Source organism: Scomber scombrus, chromosome 4 (assembly GCF_963691925.1).
Source record: "Scomber scombrus chromosome 4, fScoSco1.1, whole genome shotgun sequence".
Classification (NCBI taxonomy): Eukaryota; Metazoa; Chordata; class Actinopteri; order Scombriformes; family Scombridae; genus Scomber; species Scomber scombrus.
In genome coordinates this window covers 16,446,488-16,473,562 of record NC_084973.1, presented here as the reverse complement: position 1 = coordinate 16,473,562, position 27,075 = coordinate 16,446,488, and the positions used below count along the sequence as shown (strand labels likewise).

At 40.4% G+C, this 27,075-nt stretch overlaps 1 protein-coding gene across 1 annotated transcript in view; it reads left to right on the top strand.

Moving 5' to 3' along the window:
- The first annotated feature begins 15,337 nt into the window (after positions 1-15,337).
- The window catches only part of ank1a (ankyrin 1, erythrocytic a), a 91,966-nt gene continuing 80,228 nt past the window's right edge, over positions 15,338-27,075 (top strand). The window contains exon 1 of the mRNA XM_062417851.1: positions 15,338-15,463. Coding sequence (XP_062273835.1) covers positions 15,338-15,463 — 126 coding nt within the window. The remainder of the gene's footprint in view (positions 15,464-27,075) is intronic.

Here is a 27,075-nt window from a genome sequence, read left to right as displayed (position 1 = left end):
CATCCCCAGTTTGCAGGTTCTTGCATAACAAAATCTTAATGTTATGCTCACAGTAAAAGAAGGTTATTGTCCTTGTGTAAAGGAAAAATGTTAGTTAGCCTTATCCTTATTAATTTCACGTGTAATGCATGCTTTGTCACACCAATGCCCTGTTATTATTTCATTCCACATTGCAAACGAAACAATGTCAATATAACATGAAGATTTTTAAGTTTCATTTTAAATGGTTAAACAGAGTACAGGTTTCTAGTCACTATGCAGTAAATGAAAGCACAAACTGCTCAATAGAAGAGAACAGGGCGTATTAGGTGTTCATCAAACCACATCATGCTGTTCTTACTCATTGATTTTTGCCACCACCACACAAACTTCATTCTCAGGATGTGAAAACAAAGAACACAAAGAGTAGATGACATTTGAAAATTTGTTTTTAGAGTTTGGTTAACTTTATTTATTTAAAAAATTATTAGCAATTTTAATATTATGTTTTTGAAGCCATCTTTCTTTGAAACGGTACAAAACATGATGCAAATGTGATTTGTATATCTCAAGGTGTAATTATATTTTGTGCTCCAAATAAAACAAATAAGCAAAAAGTCACTAACTTTGGTTTTAATTGTGTCGGTTCTTATATTGTTTAATATTGTAGCAGTATCTTTTTACATGCATGTCATTAACCTGCAGAAACAGAGTTACATTGTGAGTATTTTCAAGCAGACTGTTATCTTTCAAATTTCTTGGACATTTCCAGGCTCCACATCTCAAGGTTGTGCTGAATCTATTTTTGACTGTGCCCATCACCTGTATGCTCGTGCAGCTTGCTACACTGTTTTGTATACATAGCTGATGAGCCGCAGCATCTTAATTGTGATGCGAGCGTTAAAGACTGAGTAGAGCATGTCAAGATAAACAACAACACTCCCCCCATCTCTCTCCTCTCCAATAAGCCTGCTTTTCTCTGAGGACCAAGCCTCTAGGGGCCTGATTGAGAACCACATGAGTCTCCCTCCAGCTTGGCCTCCTCCTCTCTGTCTCTTTCTCTCTCTTAAAACACAAATACACGTTGGCATGTGCCTCACTGTTCCCTTGTTTTTTTCAGTCTTTGTTTGGTACAGCTTCATCCCTTCTTTCCTTTCTCTCCTCTCTTTAGCTCCCCTGAAATGGCCCTTCTCTGCTAATGTAATTAGCACTGGTAAAGAAGGGCAGTTAATTACCCACTCTATTTTGATCGGGTAATTAATGTTATGCCAGGAAACAACAACTGTTTCATTAACATAGCGCTGAAAGCAGTGAGGGGGCAGGGTAGCACCAAATGGATATGTGTCTCTGTGTGTGTTTGTATGATATATGTATGGACAATCAGTGTACCAACAACTCTGACAGTGAGAGACATACTTCAAACGGCTGCTAACACTGTCAGTGATCTGACCTCAGCAGCAAGCCACTGTTTCTCTCTCTGCTGTCTTTGTCACCATCAAGTGGCACTTGTCAAAAAAGCTCAGGCTGCTGCTGCTTCCTCCTCATCTCTCCCTCTCTCCTTCTCTCGCTCTCTCTTTTGATATGTTGTTAATTTGACAAGTTAAAGTCAGCTTTGTTGCCAGCACCTCAGCATTCATCTTGTTGAGTGCTCCTTCTGCCCAGTGGTGCAGGAGCCATATGCTCCTCTTCCACATGACTGTTTTGTTGTTGTGCCGGCATTGGTGCCATTTACTGTCTTCTGATCACAGTTTGGATAAAGACAGCATGAGCTGCCACCTGCCACCAAGCCGTTCCACATCACACTGTATGCACAGCTTCAAAAGAGCATCTAGCTCCTGGGCATATGAGAGCAAAAACCATGTCATCTTTCATTACTGATACTACTAAAGCACTGATGAGCTTCCATGTTTAAGTTACAGTATTGTCTTCCTTACAATAGAGGAAGCATATAGCACAAAATACACCCTTCCCCTCATCCCTCTCAAGGGATATGTTTGTGTTTATATACCCAATTAGCCCTCTGGCCACAGCATGGCCATGCATTAGCCCCGGGTGTATGTAGCGTCTGTGTGTGTAAAATACAGTGCACCCCTTTCTGATTTGAGGCATAATTTCAAGGGTGTGCGTCACTTAGATGGGGAGCTTGACAGGGGTGGCCCACTGTTTTGTCAAATAGATTGGTAGATGGGCTTCCACACACCCAGCCGGTGTCCTTTGCCTTTGGCCCGTAAGTAAAACCTGCATTGTTGCCTATTAGACCACTGGACCCGATTCCTTTTTACAAAATGAAGCCCCCACCCCTTCTGCCATTCCCTTGGGTGTCAGTAGAGTGGGGTGGCAGATGGGACAGACACAGAGCTGCCCCATGAGACCAACCCCCCAACAAAATACACACACGTGTATGCACACTCACAGGCACATACACATATAGGTGCACACTCGCTCAGACATGCATGCATGCACATATGCATAAGCACAACACACACACTCACGCACGCACGCACACACACACACACACACACACACACACACACACACCCACACACACACACACACACACACACACACACACACACACACACACACACACACACAGAGTCGTGTTTCCATCTACTAACCACTACTTGCCTAAACCTTAACATAACCCTAAACTTACCTTAACTTTAAACCAAGTCTTCACCCTAAAATAAAAAAATAAACACACACACACACACACACACACACACACACACACACACACACACACACACACACACACACACACACACACACACACACACACACACATACACACACACACACAGCAGCAGCAGCAGCAACACTTAGCTCCCCTGCCCCCAGACACAAACCTCATCTGTCAGCCTGCTGCTTTTGTCCAGAGCACACAAGTCTGTTCTGTGAACACAGAGTGACGTCTCTGTCCCTGCCTCTCAATCTGTGCCGTGTGTACCTTTGTGTGCGTTTGTGTGTGTGTGTGTGTGTGACAGAGAAAGAGAGACGCAGAGAGTGAGCTGCACAGTTATCATTGAGTGAGATATGTAGACTGAGCTCTCAAAGTAATTAATTATGTCCACTGAAAACTATGCCAAAGTTCTATAATATGAGATACATTCATTGATTTTTAATTAGGTACATTTCAAGGCCCCAATAAGTACATTTCTACCATATTAAAGTATTTTGAGGTATATTCACATACATAAAAGAGGATATTAGAAATTCTACATCTTTATGTTTCACATTTGATAACAGTAAGCTAAACACCTCGTATTTCTGTTTACACACATGCACAAAATTGAATTAACAATGGAATGAAAGAGATGATACAAAAAATAATACACTTTCAGTCTAGAGTTTGTTTGGTTGAAGTTTTTAAGCTTGTGTTTTGAGTCTTATGGTGGTGGTGACCGTCATGTTTGCATTTGGATCATATATTTTCCATTTGTGTGGCCTGTTGAACAAATGTGCAAACAGCAGACTTACCCTCCAATAAATAGATATATTCTTGATATTTCAGTACATTTTTACTTTTATAATGAAATTTGGTTTTATTTACCTGTGACTTAACCTCAGTGGTATCACGTTCCTTTCATATTTCTTTCTTCTACTGTTTTTAGTTTCTACTTATAAAACACACAGTATAAAAAATATACAGTAGGATAGGTATTTTTGTTGTTAGGGAAGATTTTTTTATTTCACGATCTTTCTTTTGCTCCAGGTCTAATATTGACAATTAGCCAGATTAGATGTAATTTGGGCCGAACACACGTATTGGCTGTTTGTGCGCGCTGCGGTGTGAGGTGAGAAGGCCTCGCGCTGGTGATTAATTACAGCCAGGCCGCGTGACAGAGGTGGAAGCTCTCCCAGTGCTGTCTGCAGCCGACATGGAGGGAAATCCAGCCTGGCTAATTGACCTGGCTTCTGTAGGGCCATCCATCAACCGTGGCCCGAGTTGCCCCTTAAGAAACACATTATTCAGAGGTAAGTTAGTTAACCAACTAGTGCTCCACCATTCATTAATGGTATTAGCTTCTCTTCTGTCGGTTCAATGTGCAGTTCACCAAATGGAATTAGCAGACAACACATCTAGTACCAAGCTCGTGGAAAGTTTTTTGTCATGATTGATATTTTCATGACTTGTACCCTGTGTGGCATTGAGGTCCAGCCGTAAGTCTTTAGAAAACAGCAACACGCCCATTTGAAATCATGTCTTTTCTCATGTTTTTGGAACATCAAACAAGTTAAATGAATGAAAAATACCCCACACTCTCATTTTGTGTGACTTCAGCCTGTCATGATCTCATCTCTTTTTTATTACAGAAAATCTCAAAACAGTTAATTAAAGTATGAAAAAGTCATGTCTTTGGCAGATTTTCAACTGCTCCTAGAGAAAACAAGATTTCACGACTCAGTGCTTCTTTAATTAACTTTTTATGCAATAGTTTGGAAAGCAGTGAAATGCTTCTTTCGTCCTCAAAGTGGAGGAGTCTCTCTTTGGATTTTCTCTGAAGAGGGAAATCCGAGTATATGCTTAACATGAGAAGAAGCTGATTTGCTATATATGATCTTTTTAGTCAAAGCCCCATTAGAAAAACATCATTATAGTAAAAAAGCTGATCTCACCAGTGTGGAAATTAAGCTTTTATAGAGGGATTTCTATTCCTTCATTGATGTAACCACAAAAACCTTTTTCTCACCCTGTCATTAAAACCGTAACTGCACATCAGCCTGTGTGTTAACTGTCAGCCTTGTCTGTTTTAGATTTCTTTCCTCACTTTTGCAAACCCAGATGGAATAGGAGAGACAGGCAGTGTCCAGATCAGCTGTCAGAGCAGAGTCTGGTTGGTGTGGTTAAGGCTCAGAGAAAGATAGCCTGGGGTCTCCTCTCTTCACACCTGGTCAGGGCCCATATGTGCTTTCACTAGCTTTCTTTAGGAATCATCCCTCCAGTTATTTGGAGATATATGGAGACATATATTAGAGTCAGTGAGTAGTGGGGATGTTTTGGTGCAAGCATGAGAAATGATTTCTCATCCCCAGAAGGTGACTTGTCATAGTGGAGTCTCTCCCCAAATATCCGCCCTTCTCCCTCCCTGAGAGTGTTGCAGAGGCAGAGAGTAATTGCAGCTGGGTCACATCTAGTTGTCACAGTTGACCTTTTGCCAGTGATGAAGTTATAGCTGTGTGTGTGTGTCTATGGGAGAGAAAGAGTTTGTGTTTTTACTGTTGACAGATGTGAGTTGTCCTCAAACAAAAAAAAAACTTCAGACTTACAGTAACAACTTTTCCTAGTGATTTGATAATTTTAGAGGGTGCAGTAGTGCTCTTAACATTCATCCTCATTCATGCAAAATGTGTGTCCTGTGTGTGTGAGGCAGCCTCATAGTGCCACCTACCTGTGGAAGAGAACAGGCTTCATTTTTCTTTTCCTTAATCTGAACTGTTCACACTAGAATCATTTGCACTCAAAGAAGCAGCAAATGTACAGTTTTTTTTTTAGTGACAGTATTTTTCTCACCATGATTTGTCTCAAGTAGCTTCATTTGTATTCATGTGAGTCTGCATGTTGAATTCTGTCACATCCAGCTTGTGTAGTCGTGGCATGCCAGTGGTAGCAACACTGTGACAAACAAGCACAAACAACTGTTTTATATGTCTTTCTGTCCTCTGTATACCAGCAAACATAAATATGCAGGAGGATATCTAATCAAATAAATCCATTCATTAGGAGAGCTGCTGGTATTTTTGCTTTTGCATTAATTACATAGTCATTACCATATCAATTAGAGAAATCAGAGATCATGTAATTAAGGTTTAACCAAAAGCACCTGCTGCCTTGGAGCTGTGTTGTGGTGTGTGTGTGTGTGTGTGTGTGTGTGTGTGTGTGTGTGTGTGTGCGTGCGTGCGTGCGTGCGTGCGTGCGTGCGCTTCAGTCCTAATCTAATCTCTGGCCTTTGACAGGACTCCCCCTCATCAATCCTGAGCTGTCGGAATTCAGCTTTTTTTGTTTTTTTGTTTTGTTTTTGTTTATAAGGGTGGGTGGTGGCAGCGTTTTGGAGGTTGGCGTCCTGAGAAATGTTGTCATGGTGATCAAATTGATTGGCAGGGACGCCTGATTAGAAAGGAAGAATGGGAGACAGGTGGAAGGAGGCGGGCTCTACATCTAAAGGAACAGATTGGGACAAAGTGAGGACTCGCTGGGTGTCATGAGGGGAGTCACTGTCTGTTTTGGCTCCAGTTACACCTTGTAAAAGATAACCAGTAATTACTCTAACGGTCCACAGAGTGTATTCAGTATTCAAAGGTTTTCAGGGTTTGAAACAATATCACCAGATGTTCTTGTATTTGGCTCTAATATAATTAAACAGAATCAAGCTTTAGGAATATTTCTGATTTTACCGCAGTGACAGATTGGCACCAACAAGTTTCCAACAGTTTATTTTTTTGCAGAGGAGAGGCATGGTGGTTCTGACTGTGGAGGGAGGATCTAAGCAGGGAGTGTTTTGTGGGGTAGGTTGGCCACCTGTGGGGAAAAGATAGATGGGGCTGAGAGGAGGATGGAATAATTCTTTTAATGAAGGGGTAAGAGGAAACCATGTGTAAGGAATCAAAAAGAAACACAGAGGAGAAAATAGACAGGGCAGGAGTGGAGATGAGGAATGAGAGGAGGGAGGAGCGAGAATGGGACTCTGGGGGATGAGGCTCAACTGTTTGTGGTGACAGCCTCTGGCCTCCTCCCCTGCACTTCCTGTTCCATTTCCTTCTTCTCATTTCTCCTTTTGTCTTTCTCTCTGACATCTTAGTTTTTTTTACTGATTAGGGGTCAACCCCACACATACATGCCCACACCAGGGCTGTTGCTTCCCCTTCTGTTAATTGGAAATGTTACGAGAAAAAACTATTAGAGAAAGAGAAAGCCATCAGTATGATCATCATTTACAGCCTTGATGGTTTTTCATGTTTTAGCACACAAACAAATCTAATCTAATCTAATCTAATCTAATCTAATCTAATGTATTTCCCATTTTCTACAGAACCATTGTTTTATAATAATTGAATTGCAGAGACATAAACCTAATAATTTAGTCACATTTAATTTATTTACTGTCACAGTCACATTACTGTCATAAAGAAATGCATGTACAGAGATAGTTTCAAAAAAAATTCTCTGGTTGGTGAATTTAGCCCTCCTGTTGTCATCGGGTCATTTTTGACCCAGGAGGACAACAATTGCATGGTTGATGGGAAGAAAACAGCAGGGTTAAGTGACTGTGGAAAAGTCCAACATCCAATACTTGAAAGTTTGGGATTTTTATTCAATGCAAGAAATAGAAGTTATCTGTCACAAGCTGGTTTTAAATGTGTGCAAGTTGATTTTAACACCATACAAGCATGAGCTGAAAGCAAATACCTGTCAGGAAGGCAATGAATCGGTCTCATACTTGGTATGCTTTAGGAAAATACCACATAAATGCAATGAAAAAGTAAAAACAATGTTCAGTAAATCAATTAAAAATCCACCAGTATGTTACCTAGTCTCACAATACTAGGCAATAATTGATCTCTCAGTGATGCATGGTAGTTGTAAAATTGGTGGCAAGTACAGCCACTAACAAACCTACACCCCCTTATATTTTGTAAAAGACGTGCCTTAAAGGAAATGATGTGTTCCCCTAATTCTCTATGTCACCGCCCCAATATGAAGGTCCATACTAAAGACTGTGGATTGTTTCTGCAATGCTCTAACTCTCTAATTGTTTCCAACTAGTTTTAACAATGAAAGTTGTAAGATTGTCTTCAGTCTCTCAGTTTATCTGTGAGTCTATATGAAACTTACAAGAAAGCAAGGACTATGTATAGTTTGGATTTGAAAAAGTCCATTCAGGTCATAGTGATTTAGTTGTAACACTGGTACTCCAACATATATATACCTAAAATTGTTGATTTTATACAGGGATGCAGGGACTTTGTTCCCTGATCAGACAAATTTCAAGTTTACATCATTATTTATTTTGTGTGCAGGCTAAGCATGGATGTAGTGAAGGTTTCCGGATTCTCTGCATTATTTATTTAAAAATTTAACATCTCTGGTTATTTTGCCATCAAAAATATAATCTGACCAAAGGTAGTGTGTTTCACACAATAAAAACAGCTGCATTTTATATTTGTTACATTATTTCAGTCAAACCTTTCATAATTTTGGAGGTCCTGAGTTTATAGCGCAGCCGAAAACCAGCAGGGGGATTTACTCTGACATAAAATAGATAAATAACTCCTGATGAGAAGAGACAAAAGTTATATAGAGACAGCCGTGCAGTAGAAAAAAAATGCTTTACATGAAATTAATAATATTTTGTAGTAATTACCCCCATCATTAGACTATCAATCAGAGAGGCTCAGACAGTATTGCTCAACACTTCAATCTGATTGATGAACAACAGACGCTGTTTTTTGAGTCATGTGTACTGAGGCACCACTAGATGGCAGAAGTGAACTAGCTAAGTGTCCTTCAGCTGATGAAGCTCATTTTGTCCATCACACTTCAACACCTTAATCTTCTCAGTGTTCAGTCATTGGTCAGGTGCTATTTTTTATTTTAAAAACTGCTTCAGGGACAAGATATTAAATCAGTTATTTTGTGCATTATTAACTGTGAGTTTTTTTCTCTTTGTGGAACTGATCTCTAGAGGTTTTTAATCACTGACTAGTTTGTTGGCAAGCCAGTATGAAAGACAAAACACTGCAACTATTCTACCATCTGACAGCATTGGGAAAGTTTTGACTGTGTTCTCTAATGACCTGCATTTCCGATCCCTCACTTTACACCTCACAGATGTCAGTTTCTGTTATTATTCGTAGTCAGAGACTCACCCAAGTGGTTTACAAAGATGAGCAATTTCATCACGAGGTAGTTTAGTGAGTCTGATCAAGAGATGCTGCAGGTTTGATCAGACTTGTCTCATCTCTTCAGTGTAGTAAAAATATATTGGCAGTAATGTAACTGTTTTAATCACTAGAGAAGCCCACTTTAAACAGCCAGTTGAGAACAAAGTATAGCTTTGCCTACACACTGCTGTGCTTTGCATCGACAGAGTCAATGTACACAATAGTAGCGCCTGTCAATCCGCATTGTCATTCCCAGTAGGTGTGACAGCAATATTCACTGCTGACTGTGCAGCTATGAGACTACTCTGAATTACTGTTCACACCACTGAGCTGGTGATGGTGTAGCGTCAGTAAGACTCATGGCATATTTACACTGAGCTTTGGTCTACATGCTTCCCTAGAATCAGATGAGCCCTTTAGATGAGGTGGCAGCATGCCTGAGCCGCGGCACAGTGTGCACATGATGCCTGCCCTTGGTTTGTTACCTGCCATATGGCTTTCTCAATCAGTGCTCTCTCTGCTGGTGCAGTGCCAGCAGAGAGAGAGAGAGAGAAAGAGAGAGAGAGAGAGAGAGAGGGAGAGAGAGAGGGAGAGAGAAGGAGATGGATCTTTCTAAAGGAGCATTTCATGGCTTTGAGCGAACCTGTTCTTTCCTCCCTCCATGCTTTACTTGCCAAATGTCAGGAGGGGAGGGATGATGGCAAAGTGTCCACCAAAAATTACATTTGGTGCTGTACAAAATATCAAGCACACCTGAAAGTATAGTCTGATTGAACACAGTTGACCTGCAACAAATAGCCTACTATCTTTGTAAACCCTATGATTAGTTGATTATTCGATCAATAGAAATGTATCTGCTACAATTTTGATAATTTATTAATTATTAAAAACATTTTAAGCACATTCCACATTCTGTGGTTTCAACTGATCAAATGTGAAGATTCACAGTTTTTTCTTAGTTTTCTAATACAGTTAAAGTGTCTTGATCAAACATGCAATTTGACTCAGAGAAATTGTGAACATTTTTCACAGTTTTCTGACATTTTATAGACCAAGAAAATAATCTTCAGATTATTATTATTATTATTATTATTATTATTATTATTATTATTATTATTATTATTATTATTATTATTATTTTAATTGATTTCACGTTAGATGCACCCCTGTTTATTATATTAAAAAATAAGGCTTTGTCAGAGATGTGTTGATTCAATTGTACAGTAATTTTAAAGGCTGCACTTTTCATTATGTTATCATCAGGTGTTGCTTATCATCATGCTCATCTCCTGTTGTGGACCTGTTTAATAAACAGTTTAGACATGACAGTTTTGACAAAATCACCTAGTTGGTTTTTACTTTGTGTATATGTTGAGTAAATATAGGACTACAAATAACAGCAGCAAGTTCTTACAATTTGAATGTTGGAACCAGTGATAGATTTCTGTCAACTGACTAATCAATTGACTCATAATTTCAGCACTAAGCTCCTTGTGATTGTGTCTACTTCCTACCTATCGAGACAGTGTGGACTTAACAAAGCAAATTTACCTTTTTTAGTATTCATTTTCATGTACAATTTCATGTATCCTGTTCATTTAGATCCCTGATTATATCGTATCAGGGCAGCACTGATCTGTGCAGTCCTGTGGTGTTGCTCTGAGTTGGCTCTGTGCTGCAGTGCAGTGTTGAGCTCTGCTGTGCATGTACAGTCACTCATGATACTGTAAGAGTTGCCAGTGGGGGGCGCTATGATCCATGGTGTAATCAGTATTATAGATAACACCTGATTCTACCACATTTGTTGTCTCTGAGTTATTATGTCATATTATTTTCTTGCCCGGTAAAATATTACTTTGACTGGTTGTTGTAATGGAATAATTTTACTGTTTGTTGTTTGATTAAAGGCTCATAAATTAAAACAATTAAAGAGCAGGTAATTAGCAACACCTTTCATGTTTGATGGTGAAACTAAGTATCATCCTCCAGTCCCTCTTTTTTGCAGTACTCCTTGTTCATCCATAGAGGGAGCTGTCTAACCTCTATTCTTCATTGCTCAATGTTTTTTTGCCTTTCCAATAGATCTTCTGTGACGACCAACCATAATCTGTTTCACGTGGTTAAAAGGGCAGTATTATGATCCTTTGATCCACTTGAAATCACAAAGTGGTCCACAGTAGTACAAATACAGCAATGGTTTTTGTTCATCCCATCATCTCATTTTGGCTTATACTAATGACTAACAGTGCTGCTAAAATAACTCTGCTGTAAGCCACAGTTGATGGTGCAGAGGATGGCACAGGCCTGCACCAGAATACTGTATCTCAGTGTAGGCTGTGGACCTCTGCCAGCTAACACACTGGAGACTTTTTGCTATTACAAATGTTGAGGTGGATCAGGCATGAGCAGCATAGTAAACAGTTGGCTGTATCTGTATGAGAGGCTGTTGCTGATGTGTGAATCTGACTGATGCAAAGCAATAAGATTCATCATGAGCTTTCCTGTCATTATGACCAACTCTGATTGAATTCAATGTTTGTTTGAGAATTATTCTCTAGACCTGTGTGCCCATGTGACCTGTACCTGATGAGGAGGATGACTAAATTAGACAAGGAAATGAGAATATTATCCCAAGAGTTTCACCTGCGGCGTGGGTGTATATGAGTGCAAAACTGACATTAACTTTCAGCAATGACAGGCAAGACAGTCCGGTCAGAAGAGCTTGTGTCTCTCACTTTTTAACACTCACGTGACTTGCAGAATGTGACATCTCAGGACGAGGGAAAATAGTCACCTGCCTTGTAACAAACCGTCACTGTCTCAGTTTCAGGCTGAGATGTGTCATTGAATCTGGTTATACTGGAACACTTACACGGCTGACTGTCTACATTGTTATCCTGAGGGTTCATACAGTATAGTATGATTCCATGTGTTGAAAAAAAGCTCTGTCTCCTGTCTCTTTTAATTGTGTTGAGTTTATGTGTGGGTGCGTGACAGAGAGAGAGTGTGTGTGTGTGTGTGTGTGTGTGTGTGTGTGTGTGGCTCTGTCATGTCCCGTCCACTGTTTTTAAAGGAGCGCTGGAGCGGCTAATGTGCTGGCGGGTGCTCGCCATCACACTGAAGAGAGCTTGGGCAATAGCTGTGTGTTTCTTTCTCCCCTCAGGTCCACACAACCTGTCCCTTTGTGTCCCCAGCAGGACCACCCCAGGGACAGCCTATACACTGGGTGCACAGTGAAACACTGAAACAGGCTTATATTTGTTTTTTAAGGTTCATTTCAGTGGTTTTGCATGCTGTAGTCTACTATGTTCTAACAAAACAAGTGTTATACTCTACATTAAGGCAGGACAATATGGCCTGAAGATCAGGTCAGATTAAATCCATAAATTATAAAAAATAAACAAAAATTAACTTACTGTCAATTCTTGACATTGGAAAAAGAAGTGTAAAGCCTACATGGATGAGAAGTCCGTAAAGTTAAATGTGTCAAAATGAACAGGAGAGTGACTAATCTCATGTTTCAAATCTTAGCTTGCATATTGCAAAATTGGTGAATAAATAGCTACTAAATGGACTTAATGGTGGGACTGTTTTCTTAACTGCTGTTTCCAAAGTCAAGAATAAACTTTGAGCCTCAGAGCAGTGGATGTATTTCTTTCTTTCCCTTGTTTAATTACAACATGAAATAGTAAAGATAATGGACTGTTGGATGATTGGTTGCTTGCTTCTCAGGTTTGATATCATTGGTTGTTGCAGTTGTTGTCATTTTGCAGATGTTTATTCACAAATTAATATGGGTATATTTAGGTTTGTTAGAGATTCATAATTTCAATAATTTGGTTTGTTTTCCAGCCCATCCTTTTCTTAAAACAAAGACATTCATATTTAGATTGATTTACTACCTAGCATGAAAAAGAAAAACAACTTAAATCACAAATAACTCAATTTACATTCAGGGATGCACTGATATGAGTTGTCTGTGTCAACTATAAATTACATTTCATTCAGTGACTACTGGCCACTGATTCACTTTTTTAGTGTCAATCTTTGGCCTCATGAAACCTTGCATAAAAATGATCACAATTACAGCGAGGTATACCAATTTTTAATTTAGGGAAATGACAGAGCTAATGTTTGATTGGTATTTTTCTGACTCGCAGGGTTGTTCCAGGTTCATCTGCAGAGTATCCAGCTACTGCTGTGCTAAAATCCACTGTATAGCTGCACCTCTATTAGCTCAGCAAGAGTATACCATAACAAGACTAATCTAGTTGGCTAAGCAAAACCTCCTTATTTTGAAGTCATTCCCAGTGGTGATTCATTTAGGCACATTCCCCAGGAGTTCAATATAGTGATGGATCTCTTGCCACAGAGCTGTCAGCCCGTCAGTATTTGTGTTTGTGTCATAGCTAGGCCATATGAGGGAGTGATTTGTGTAGTAGTATTGCAGACATAAGGCAATATCACCAGTCCAATTCATTAGTATGCTGCAGTATAGAGAGCTGCTATCAGATCTGGGGAAGCCTTGGCAGGAGAGCAGAGGAAAAACACAGAAAGAGAGGAAGACGTGAGTGCAGGGATATGGACAGACAACAATACAAGATAATGAGAGTAATGTAGGAGGAATAGCTCATATATAGATGGCAATAATCCTCATTTTGTAACATAGTTTTGCTGTTAAATGATACAGAACAGTGAGCCTAGAAATTCAAAAATGTAATTCCCTGAAGAGCACATTTGATTCAAGTTGGGCTCAATATCACGAATCATTCGACAGTAAATGATGACTGTCAAAAAATAACTGATAATTAAAAACAAGAAGAAATAAAAATCAAAGATTGGAGTGAATGAATTGGAAATGATAACAGCCTTCATGTTTGTGTAATCTTCATATGCAGCCATTTAAAATAACTAATGGGTGAGAGTAATAACAGCCATTCCCCAGCTGTCCTTTTGTGTGTGCATGTGTTTGTATGTGAATGTGTGCGTGCCTCTGTGCATTGAAGCACGTGTGTTGGCATGTGTTTGGATTATGTGTGTTTTTGTGTGTCTACAGTATCAGTGTGAACTGTATGTGTGATGTATAGTGAGCCAGGCAAAGAAAGATGTTAAAGGATCTTTTTTGTCTGCGTCAGCAGCATCGCAGGGAGGAGAGGAGGGGAGGGAAGGAAAGGGGAGAGGGAGAGGGAGAGAAGGGAATGGGAGGAGAGAGAGAAGCAGAGCAATACCAGTAAACAGGTGCTGGCTCCACCAGCACCTATCTCCCTATTCACCCCTTTCTGTCTATATTCATATATCCACACATACATTGTGCATGAGCATAAGACACAGGAAACCATTATACTGTAATAAATTATATTTATACTACCCCTTGTCTTTTATTGTAAAAGTATAACAGGGATCATGAAAATAGGAGGGGGAAGGCAAGTAACCAGAAAAAGAAGCCAATGAAGCAAAGCCCCTGGTGCTTTTACTGTAGAGACTGTATCACACTTTACAATAGATGTTCAGGGAGTGATATGGAGTAGGCTTTCATTGCCCACAGCCCCACTCTTATATACACAGGCACACTGCACCAACATCCTCGCACGGGTACCAATCCTGTCTGCTGCAGCGCCTGAACAGTAGAGAGGGAGGGGGGAGCAGAAAGAGGGGGAGAGTTAACGAATAAGGCAGATTTTTTTCCCTCATGCATGTTTTAGATTTTTTTTTATTTCCTCTGGTATCCTGGTGTGTGTGAGTGATGCCGTGATTGGCTGTGGTGATGGTGGGTTCCCTGTGCAGCCTAGCGATCCTCCACAGATGGACACACAGCAGGACTATTAGATATTGAGAAATTAAATACAGGAAAAGGAAACAAAATCAATGCAATGTGAGGAGGAAGAGCTGACTTTGATTTAAAGATGCTCAGGCTATTCTTCAACTGACTGTCAGTTCATCCCTTTTTAATCTTTGTTGATTGGGCGGGTGGAGGGGTTGAAGCAGTTTAACAGAATGTCAAATCAGTAAAGGGAAGAGCGATGTAAAGATAGAGAAGAAAACAAGTTAAAAAGAAGGAAAATCTGTTCGTTCACGTTGTAATTGACCTTTTTTTGCTTGTATAGAGAACGAGGGAGACCAGAGAGGAAGGCAGAAGAAAAATTGAATGAGGGAAGTAAACATGAACGATTGAGTGAGAGGGAAAGAGAGAGAGAGAGAGCGAGAGAGAGAGAGAGCTGCGCTGCAGTAGCATCCCACAGCAGACGGCTGAGGACTGCCGGTGTGTGTGTGTGTGACTGCACTGCTGAAGAGGAAGAGGAGGAGGAGGCAGAGGGTGAGCACACTCTCAGACTCTGTAGGGCCATAGAGGAAGACACAGCAGCAGCGGCAGCGCTTGTGTTGGCTTGCATCAGGTAGAAGTCCCTGTGCCATCGTCCCGCAGACCACCGCCGTAGGATCTGGACACGCCAACACCGCCCAGACCCCTACCAACACCATGGCACAAGCGGCCAAACACCTCCGCAAGAACAAGGATTTAGAAGCCGCGGCAGAGCAGGAGCGCAAAGAGAAGGAGGAGGAGAGGGTCAAGAAGAGGAGCCGCTCGCGGGATAAAAAGCGCAAGGTAGTCAGGGGTGGGGTGATGGGGGTAGGGTTGGGAGGGAGGGGTGGATGGAGAGGGGGGCAGGAAGGTTGAGACGCCCCCCCTTCTCTCTGTGTCATGCTAAACTGCAGTCAGGGTTGCCAGGGCACACATGGAAACCCAGTCTTGTTGTGTTTCTACTGTGTGTACACACAGTCTCCCTGGTACACATGTATGTTGTGTGCATACAGACACGGGGAAACGGTACAACACACTGCATGCTTTCCTACTCCTCTCGACTGCTTTATACCTGTTTTATTTACTGTCCTGTCTAAGCCGTCTGATAAGGCAGTGTAGTACTCTTCTCTCACTGTCTCTGTCCCTCTTCACATCTCTGTCTCGTACCCTCTCTCTGTCACTTCTCTCTCTTTGTTTTCACACTGCGGTGAGGTGAAATTTCACTACAGCACTAATCATCCACGAGGTCAGTGAGCTTGCCTGTGTCCGCAACAGTCCGTTCTCTTCTGCTCTTTGCTTTTCCTCCATGTGGCATTGTAATGACCGCATAGTTATACCTGCAGGCTTCTATCTTACTGACAAGTCCAGGCAAAGCCTGGCTCATTCTAAACAATAAATCTCTGCTCTGCCAGTCACCGACTGCAGGGGCATATCATAAAGCTGCTGAGTCTACTTTATTCCTCTGGCTGCTCGTTGCATTTCATTCAAACTCATTAATGAAAATGAGTCATCTGCAGATTGTGCTGTTGTGGTGGCAAATTGGTCCTCAGCAACCGAGTATGAGTCCAGCAGCCTTGTGAACCTGCACTGTGCCAGGCTGGATGTAAACCAATCTGATGCTGATGCAGTAGAGACAGCGTTATAGACAGGAACACAGTACAGCTCTTCCACTTTCCCAGATAGGGGAGGCAGGGCTGGAAGGCTGGGGTTGGGATTAGATTTTTCTTTTTGTTGTGCTTGTACGTAAGTTGGGTGGAAAAAGGGGTTAGAAAGAAGGTGTATTTGACAAAAAATCGAGGCAAGAAAAGAAAGAAAGGAAGGAGAGAGGGAATGGCGATGTGACTCAGATACACCTGGGGTAGATATCTCTCAGTAGGGGTTAGCTCCTTGGCTCTTTTTGTTGGAGAGTTAGACCCAGTCCTTTCACTGCAGTCACACACATGCCACGGCTCTGTCTGCAATGACTGACATGAGCCACTGAGTCCTGAGTTGAGGTTTCCCCATTTACTACAACTTTAACATTTTGCTTTTTGATCAAAGGACCAGGAGTGTGAGTGCTGGTGCAGAGACTCTTGTGTGTGTGCATGTGTATTAAGCATGTGTGTAAATGCAATGTGTGCATGTTTTGCAAGATGAGATCAAGAAACGAAAGTACTAATGCAGCCCAACTTAGTAAGTGTATTGTTTCAGATGATCCCATATCACTTATGTAACCATGCAGCTTAAGTCTTTCAAATAAGCTTCCTGACTCCCCACCAGCTCTCCCTCCCAACCTCTCTTCCTTTTTTTAACACTGGCTTACAGTCATTCCTGGTTTCTGGAGCAGATGTTAATACTGGGGGAAATCTCTCTCTTTATCGCTCTTTCTCTCCCGTGCCGTCTTTGTTTCCTCTTTGAAGCCTGCAGCTACAGAGGCAAATTCTACCGTCTATGATTCAAAAGTTGACTGATTGTGTTTCCTTGTATGTTCATGCGTGGTGGTTAACAAACGACCGTCGCACTTGGAAGTTTTCTTTGTTTGCCACTCGACACCTGATTTTTGTAGTTGTTCCATCAGCTGTCTTGTGAATCGACCTGTACCTCGGGAGTGTCCCTATCCTCGCGGTGCAGGCAAGGTCGACACTTTCTCTGTGACACATCTTTTATTTAACCACCCAACGCCTCAAAAACACACACACACACACACACACACACACACACACACACACACACACACACACACACACACACACACACACACACACACACAAACACACACACACACACACACACACACACACACACACACACACACACACACACACACACACACACACACACACACACATATATTATCAGACACATAGACATATTATCACACATGCACCCTCACTTGTTTTCATTCTGTTTTCAGCCAAACAGTGTCTTGTTATGTAAGCTTCTGTTTCCTCCTCCACTGGAGGCATTTCAATCATTTACAGTTTTTATATGAGGAATCACTCATAGTCTTTTTTTATTGATCTTTACATGTCTTCTGCAATGAATTGTTTCAATTTATATTGGCTGATGTATTGTTGCTCAAATATTTTTAGTTGCAATAACAAAGAGCAGCGTAGAGTTGCTCAGCTGGTTATGTAGACCATCACCTGATTCAGTCTTCTTTGGTCCAGTTGGGTCTAGTGAGTATTATGGCGTCTAGAGGCTGCTTGACTCTCTAGTAGTACATTTTAATTTAGGATCTTTTATGGACATTATTTGATTTGTCCACCCTTTTCTTTATCCTCTTTATGTTTTTTATCCCCTTAATCTACTGTTTGTGGCTGATGTACATTGGTGTTTTATATCATTATTTCCATCTCTGCAGGGATATGAATCTGTGTCCACTGATGAATGTCCAGAGTCATAAAGGTGAAAGTGCCATTTTAATTGGCTTCATGGTGTAGTGGCATTATAGAGCACAGGTCAGTTGCTGAGCAGTGGATAATGTTGTCCTCAAATTACTTTTATTGATGAGTTTTCTTCTTTTGAAAAATGAGCATTGTCAGGATGTGAACAAAGCCCTATTGTCACAGTCATCACCTATTTTCATCTCATTCTGTACATGTGTTTGCGTCTACATCTGTAGGCCCTTTAAGCAGAAGTGGTTTACCTGGGCAACAATGGTCTTGAAGTATGAAATAGTGTTATACTGTGTGTGTGTCATTCGTCTCAAACACATTTCATTTTAGGCTGTTTACTCTCTTGAAGATTCAGGACTTTTCCAAGGTCATGGGGTATGTATACCTGGGTATTGTTTTCAAACAGCCTATTTTGTTATTAAAGATAAATCAACAGTCCAGGGCCATATAATTGTTTGTGCAGTCTTTTTAATGTTATTTTGGTTCTAGCATTCTTGAGGTATCGGCTATTTTAATTAATTTCCTGTCATTACAGCTTTTTTGTATCACACTCCATAATGAGCATCTGCTTTAAGCACAAACGCAGGCAGACCAGCAAAATTGTGACCACAAAACTAAAAGTTCAGCAATAGAATCAAGGTCTTGTTATTCATTATTATGAAAAATCATGGCGTTTGTGCAAAGTCTCACCAGTGGATTGCTTAATAAAAGAGAAACATTGTATAAGAAGTTACATTTTTACATTTAGCAAATTCTTAGCAAAACAATAATCTAAATTTGTCTCCTAAGCTGATAGTAAAAGCTATAAAACAATTGTAGTTGGATCATTATGACCACATACATTACAGTTGTTTTGTTGCTACAGTATGTGATCATTATTTGGTGAGCCCCAGGGTGTTTAACAAATCCAATAGTCCCATCCAGGATGTTGAGCGCAGTATCTTTGCTTGGCCATAATATGGATTTTTCTGGTGTCATTTCCCTTTTGCTCCATTGAAGAATGTTTCATCCTGTTTCATTTCAGTGAGTATTAATCTGGAATTGGTAATGAACATGGTAATGTGTAGGTAAATCTCTTCACATGTAAATGGGTTTTTAAAGTTTCCTATGTTGTCCAAAAACAGTCTTTTACTCTCTTTACTTTAATACGATTTAATATGATTAATGTGATGACTTAGAAAAACAGGAAATATTTACATTTGAGAAGCTAGAACCAGTACATTTTTAGGCATTTTTGTTTGAAAAAAAAAAAAGAATAAATCAATTATCAAAACTGTTACAGATTCATGTATTGTTAATCTGCTAAACAATGAACATTGTGATTTAGGACAAACTCTTCAAATATCTAAAATAGTAGCAACACAAAATCCAATCTTCTAGCCTTAGAACATCTGAAAAAATGCAGCCTCTTTTCTGCCAACAAATGTAAATACTGTTGCATACAGTGACAATAAAGTTCAAATTTAAGTTGATAATTCTCAGTGGCTACTTATACTATGTGATACTATACTGATGGAAATCATTATGATGTGTAAAGTCAGTGTTTGATGTGGCTAAAAGGTCACCATCATGGTTTACATACAGTTTCTGTCTAGTAAAGCTTGTCTGCTACTTGTAAGGCAGTGAAGTACAGAGAAAGAGTTGTGGCAGCTGAGGACTGACCCATTAGTGGTGTTCAGACTCATCAATACAATAAGTCTGGTCAGGATGCACTATGGCTAATTTGTTGCTGTATATTGTCTAGCACTCAGAGGTGTTGGCTGCAGATGTGTATCGCAGCCCATCAGGCATCTTAAAGGTACAAATCCACTGCATAAACTCTCAGGTTCCTAAAAACAACAACATTAATGACAGACTGTGCCGCTAATATGGCTGCCAGTGAACATTTCAATGGGGAAAGTACTATCTAAGTGCTATCTCTATCATAATATAAAGCAGAGGTGGCAGCAGTGGCTCAGCATTCCAGTCTCGTCTCTGTCTGCTTCTCCCTCTGCCCTCCAAAATCTCTTACCCTCCCCGCCTGAATGGGAAGCAGAGAGGTTAATATATTGATGTTGAAGACAGATTGGTACCTTAGTTCTGTCTAGGTGTTGATGCTGTGTTGATGTGCATGTATGATGTGTGTGTGTTTGAGTGTGTGTGTAGATTTGGTGCAGTGGATTAGGGGTGCTGCAGCAGTGACTAAGCCCATCAGAACCAACTCAAGCACCTGGCCCGGCCTGCCGGCTTACCTGCACCCTAAACGCCTGTGATCAAAGGGAATAACTACATATTAATCATTCCTCGTTTGCCAGGTGATGATCAATTGGATGCTATAACATGTAAAGAGTTTTTATGAATGTGGAACCAAAGCATTCTTTGTGCTCATCCCGAACTTGGCTACAAGCAATATTTGTCTCAGGCTCAGGACAAATAAAGATTGGCCTCTTATTTCACCTTTGTGTGTCATTAGTTGGATATTGACTGGTCCTTACTATTTGGACTGCAACTAACAATTCTTTTAATTACAGATTATTCTCTTGATATTTTTTCTTGATGAATTGTTTGGGTGAACAGTGAAATAGCACATTTGTCCAAACAACAATTTACAAACCCAATTTACAGTGATATAAAGCAGAGTAAAGCTGCAAATTCTCCTCACATTATTAAAGCTATAGAAGCAACAAATGTGTGGTATTTTCGTGGTACATTTTCTGTTGATTGACTTAGCATGAATTGATTACTCATTTCAATACTACTACCTTTTCAAGAAGATGAGTATAGATTAAGAAGATTAAGCCTGAATTGTTCTAACTGAAACAACGTGAGTGTGTGAGTGTAATAGCATGTGACACCTGTCAGTCAAGGTGCCCCAAATGCTCCAAACATACTTCTCTTTGAACCTTATTCACCACGAAATAGTGCATGAGAAATAGAAGGTGCCATTGAGACCTTTAAGTTTGATTTAAAGAAATGTGCTTACTCGCTCTCTTGCTGAGAGTTAAATGAGAAGATCGATACCACTCAAACTTCAAAAAATCTTGTTTGTTAAATCTTTACAAAAACTGAAATTTAAAAAGATTATGACTTTTTGGGGTTTATATGCAGGCCTATTTCTTGACCAGGCACAGTAACTTCCTGGAATCTTGTCTTTTTGAGACCAGGCCAGCCAGGCAACCAGAGGAGACTCCAGGAAGTTCCTGTGCCTGTCCAGGAAATAGTCCAGCACAGAACCCCCTGTAGAACCACAACATGTTGCTTTTACAGTTTTAGTTTCGCACAGATAGAGCAAACAAGATATGTCATGTTAACTGGTAATGAGTGATCTTTAGAAGTGCTGGTGGTGGATAGATTTTGTTACCTTTGGACAATGCAAAGCCAGGTGCCCCCCCCCCCCTGTTTCCCCCTTGCTAATCAGCTGCTAGCAGTAGCATTATATTTAGTGGAATGGACTTACACAACTAATTTTTTTCAAAAAAGTGTTCAAGTGTGTCACCAAACATGTCAGAGTATTCTTTTAAACTTGTGTGAAATTGTTATTTACTTTTCTATTCTTAGAGAAAAGGCATTTTTGCATCATATGACATTGTAAGACGTCACCAGTTCAACCAGCAGTCTATCCATCTCACCTCTCTTGTCACAAATTCAATTCATATCTCTGTGTGTGTTAATGAAATCTACATCTGATGTGTGTTTGTGCGTGTGGCTGCAGCCCAGGTGGCCCTGTGGCACCCCCTCAGACAGATGACTCAGCAGGGCCAGCCAAGGCACTCACTTATGTTGATGGAGCCTGGGAATGGGTCTCAGTGAGTCCAGCTCCTGGCTCTAAGTGCTTGCTGGAGCAGGTTGGTGAGGGGCTGCAGCATACTCTTCTTTAATTAAAGCTAGAATGGGAGGTGCATGGCACGTGAGGCCAATTCACCAACCCCTCAACCCTCCTCCCACACTAGGGTGATAGCAGGTCTTTATTTATGAGCTTGCAGATGCTGAGTGATTTCAAAGTTGAAACCCCACCACACCCATTCCGGTTCATTTGATCAGAGGAAAACTTCCCCTGCTCAAAAGGTTTGAGTTCTATTTGTAAAAATAGAAAAAAGAATTCAATAAAAAAGTACAAAGTAACATCAGGCATCCGGCAGGCACTCCCTCTCTGCAGGGGTTTGTCTTCTGCCATACTATACTTGAAAGCCTGAGGATTTACAAAATGTTTTGATAAGTGATGAAGATATATTGCCGTTTCTTGCTGTTTCCAATTTCATCCTCACTGCAGTGATTTATCATTTATTTTAAAGGCTGAAGCCACGAGTATTAGCACCTTCTTATTTTGTGTTATTATCTGTGTAATGAAAGAATGCATGATTTTGATAATCCTAGTAAGCCTGTGAGACACAAACCATATATTGGTGTATTTCCCGGCTGATGATTGTAAATGAAGCTGAACTGACACATGGGACTGCAGTACTTTCAGCCAGCAACAGCCTCCAACACAGGTTTGTGTAAAAAACCTCTAAAATATATTGAACTGCTGCAGCGGCTAGCTTTGCTCGTCCTCCAACTGCATGGCTTAATATGTTCATTTGAGAGACAGCTCGTGAAATGATGTGTCATATTGAGAGGGGCTTCCTCAGATTTTCCTTCTAGTGTCTCCCTCCCTCCCTCCCTTCATCTTTCTCTCCATCTCTCTACTTGGCCGATTGCGCTAATCTCTCCTCCCAATTGTTATTCGGATAGTGCAGCTTTTACATAACTCCCTGAAACAAGAATTGAGACATCAGGGTTATTGAAATGGAGAGTCATCATGCCCAAATAAAAGAGGAAAGAGAGAAAGAGAAAGAGAAAGAATGAGGTGATATCGTCTTAAAGAAATTTGATAGGTTGCTGGACAGCTTGTTGTCAGAAAGGAAAGCTTTTACCCAAGCTGTTACTCAACCTGAGCTCTTTCCCTTTAAGCTCCTTCTGGCTGATGAGAGAGGAAAGGACAGGAGGTGGGATAGAGAGCTTAGTGTGGTTTGTTGTCCAGGTACTCCGAGTCCTGCCTTGATATCTTCAGACTCTGCAGCATCTCTTGGTCTGATATATACGATAGCTTGGAGCCTCTGCAATGTGCAGCCTACCATCCACTGATCTGCCATGCATTGCTCTGTAGAAAAAAAGACTGTTCTGCTTTAAAAGATTGGGCATCTAACTTTGTAATTTCATACATCTCCATCCAACTTTTATTGATCTTATGATTTTGGCACTGCTGTCCTTATACATTCATGCTTCAGCACACAAAATGATAATAAATCAGTGTGGCTTTTAGTTTGCATGGACATTTGCTGTTTTATCTGAGGTGGCAAAACACAGAGAACTAAAGTGGACATTCCACTTTAGTGTGACTAAAAGTCTACATTTTAGAGCATGTCTATGTGTGTTTGTGTATCCAAGGCGAGCATGCCAGCGTGGGAATACATTTGTATGTGTGTGGGAAGCACCTTATGTGCTAGTGATTGTGTGAAGATGAGCTCTCAGACTGAATGAATATAGCCCAGGGGTAAGTCCATAGCACAGGAAAGGATAGTGAAAGTTAAAAGGAGTGAAACATCAGAGGAGTGTGGGTGACCCCGGGGTGACTCTGCACCCTTTTCCTCTGTATTGGATGACGGGTGTCTTATTTACCTGATTGATATGATGATTCCTTTTTTCTGTCTACCAGAGGGAAGAGGAATAATTCAATTCAAAACCCAGCAGTACAGTACAGTAGGTCATTACAGCAGCACAGCTTCCCGGCTGTAATTCTCAGTTCCAGTTCTCTGAGTGCAGACAATAGAGAACGTCCGATTCATTTAATGCAATGGGCTGGAGAAGATTGAGATCATGATTGTAGTCTGAATCTCCTGACTGAATTAAACCTGCATAGTCCAAAGTGGAATGCTGAAGCACAGTGTATATGTTACAGCAGCTAAGGATGACGTTTTAAGAGGGGATGCAGATGTTGTTTTCTATGTTTTTTTGGGTAACATATGAAGACATTACAAGGCCAGGAGCTTGGCCTTGTCTGATGCTTTTGAGTATCACTCTGTGCTCCCTGATGACAAATCTTACTTAGTGGAGTGCAGATTTCTTGAGTCATCTAATCCTTGTGGCAAGTGTCATCACTGTTTCATAGCATCATGAACCTGTTATTAAAAGCTTAGCCATTTGTAAACCCCTTCATCATCTGAATCCCCAGAGGGAGAGGTGATGCCACTTTGATTTGATCCTCTTCACTTCTCATCCCATCCTGCATGCACACAGATGCTCTGCTCTCCAGGAGGATGGCCAATAAAGCGTTGATCAGTTGGAGGATAAAACATGACTGAGGAAGAAAGAGGGCCTTCATTCATTTATCCATTCCTATGCGAAAGTAGCATATTTAAATAGTCATATATGTACTTGGCTATGTGTTATTACCATCTCTGAGATGATTTGTTGCATTGCTGCTTGTTACTAACACATCTTAAGAAAAATGATCTGGTGACTTTATTTTCCCACATTATAGAGGGACATTAGTTTTCACTAATTAAACTCAAGTTTCAAACGGTTGTAATTTGTCGATATTAAAATGCTCTTGGCGCAGTAACACCCTTTAAAAATGAACCTTAATGAAACCATGTTGCATCACGCGCACACATGAAGTCATGAAGACAGCTGACTCCATTTAATATTATTGTAAAGTTTGCAAAATTTACTGAGCCCATAGTCTAACAAATTAAGTTTATAAGATAATAAAGACTATTTGTCTTTATTATCACAAAGCTATTAAAAACCATTGAGCTATCAATCTGCTGGCAAAACTTTGCCAGATAAATTACATATATTTTACAAATTAAAGGGTTGGTTCACCCAAAATACTAAATGAAAACCAACTTTTTTTTTTAATGCTAGTGGTATTCCATTCACTGGTATCCCGTTTATAGCAATATGTGTGGATTATTTATATTAATGGAGACTGTGTTAATGGTAAAAACTCAAAATCACAAAGCAAATGTCATTAACTCCCATTAGCAGAAGCAGAACATTTTGGATAGATATCTTAAAATCTGGGCAAATTAAACAAAATCCATCTACCTGACCAAATACCAGGGGCGATTCTAGGATCAGACCTTGAGGGGGGCTCAGCTCCTAATGAGAATTTGACATACAATGCCCTGCAAGTGTTCAAACTCCCTGCTAAATTACTCATTTCACTGGATAACGTAATTTACAAGAAGAAATATTAATACATAGTAGAGTGGTCTACTATAATGTATGATTGGTTCAGAATAAACAATCACAGATTTCTACAGAGAGGACCCGAAGATAGTTAATGAACCCTGAGAGAAAGACAATATTTTTATTTTATTTATTTTTTTTAACTTATTTTTTTTAATTCAACACACATAAAAACATACATTGTGAGGGAAATGTACAATCTATTATCAAATTAAAAGTACATAATACATCATATGAAATGGAAAACAAAAATAAAAACCCAACAAAAAGAAGTGGATAGAGTCTTTCAACAAATATGTCCATTTTCAGTTGTAGTCTTTCTGTGTTTTTTTCCATGATAAAAACATTTTTTACTCTGTCTCTCCACTGTGTTATGCTGGGGGGCTGTGGCTTCAGCCAAGAAACTGTTATCATTTTCTTTGCCATTAAAAGCAGAATTCTTAGTAATGTCTTTTTTAAGTTGTCACGTTGTCAGGAACTATACCCAGTATGTAAAGTGCTGGGTCTAAGTCAAAATGTATGGGAAAGACAATATTAATGACAGAACTATCCTAAGTACATTAAACCTGTTAAAATAAAACCATTTGAACCTGTAGCATAAGTGTTTGTCCTATCTCTGACAGACGGGCACGCAAGATAATTAAAGTTGTATAAAATCATTTTAGGGGTGTTGTGATCAAATTTAGGGGTGCTTGAGTAGTACCCCCAAAAAGGGTCTAAAATCGCCACTGCTAAATACTACTGGAGTAAAGTGGGGATATATGTTTTTTAGAATTTGGTTGAACTCCCTTGAGGTATGTATATTGGTATTTATTATTATATAGGTATGGATTTGGATGCTTTGGGACTCTGTAGAGGCAGGCAGGTTCAGGGAAGATTTGAGTGGCTGTCTTGAGAAAAGGTTACATGCTGACACAGGTTTGGAATATGAGGTATTTCTAGTCATGATCAATGATGGTTGAATTACATCAATTTATCAAACAAAACTTGCACGTTTTATCTGGAATGCAGTCTACATTTTTCTGTAGAAGCTACTCTTTCCTTGAGACTCAAATACTGTCTATGTTTAACCATCTCCAAACTGACTGTGTATAGTACTTAAAGTCTGTGTAAAAGCAGTTCCCCCCCCCCGTGTATGAGCTCACACATTCATTGAACAGAGGCACGTAGGTTGTCTTGTGGCGCAGGATTTACTAGCTAGCCAGGGGGGATAGTGGTGTCACCCTCCCTCTAATTGGCTGACCCCAGAGATTTTTCTTGAGCAGATGCAGAGCCAGGTGCCCACCCCCTTCCCTTTCCTCCCTCCCTACTGGAGTACATTCCTCCATCCTCCCATAATCAATTCTCCTGGACCACAACTCCTTCCCTCCATCCCCTCTCTTCCTCTCTGCCGCAGTTACTTACAGCACATTGTAATGCTGCAAGATCATGCTTTTGATTCTTAACGCCACGCTCTCTTCTCTCAGTCTCTGAGTTTGCACTGTAGATCCACATTGAGAGAGAGAAGCGAGAGAGATTAAGTGAGTAACAGAGAGAGGCAGGCGGGTGGGGGGATGCAGTATCAGTCATTTTTACTGTTACGGCATTCTAATGTTTTCATAGGCAGGAAAAGAAAAGAAAATTGGAGTGCAGTGTAGGTAGATATGGAATTATCAACTTCCACCACACACATTAATAAAACCTTTGATGTACTAAACAGACATTTGCTCAGATGATGTTTTAGCTGCATTTCCCCCGCTCAGTATTAAATCAGTTTGGATCGCAAACTGATGGAGAAGGGGAGAAAGAGGAGGGGGACGGTCCTCAGGGACTGTTGCGGTATCGGCT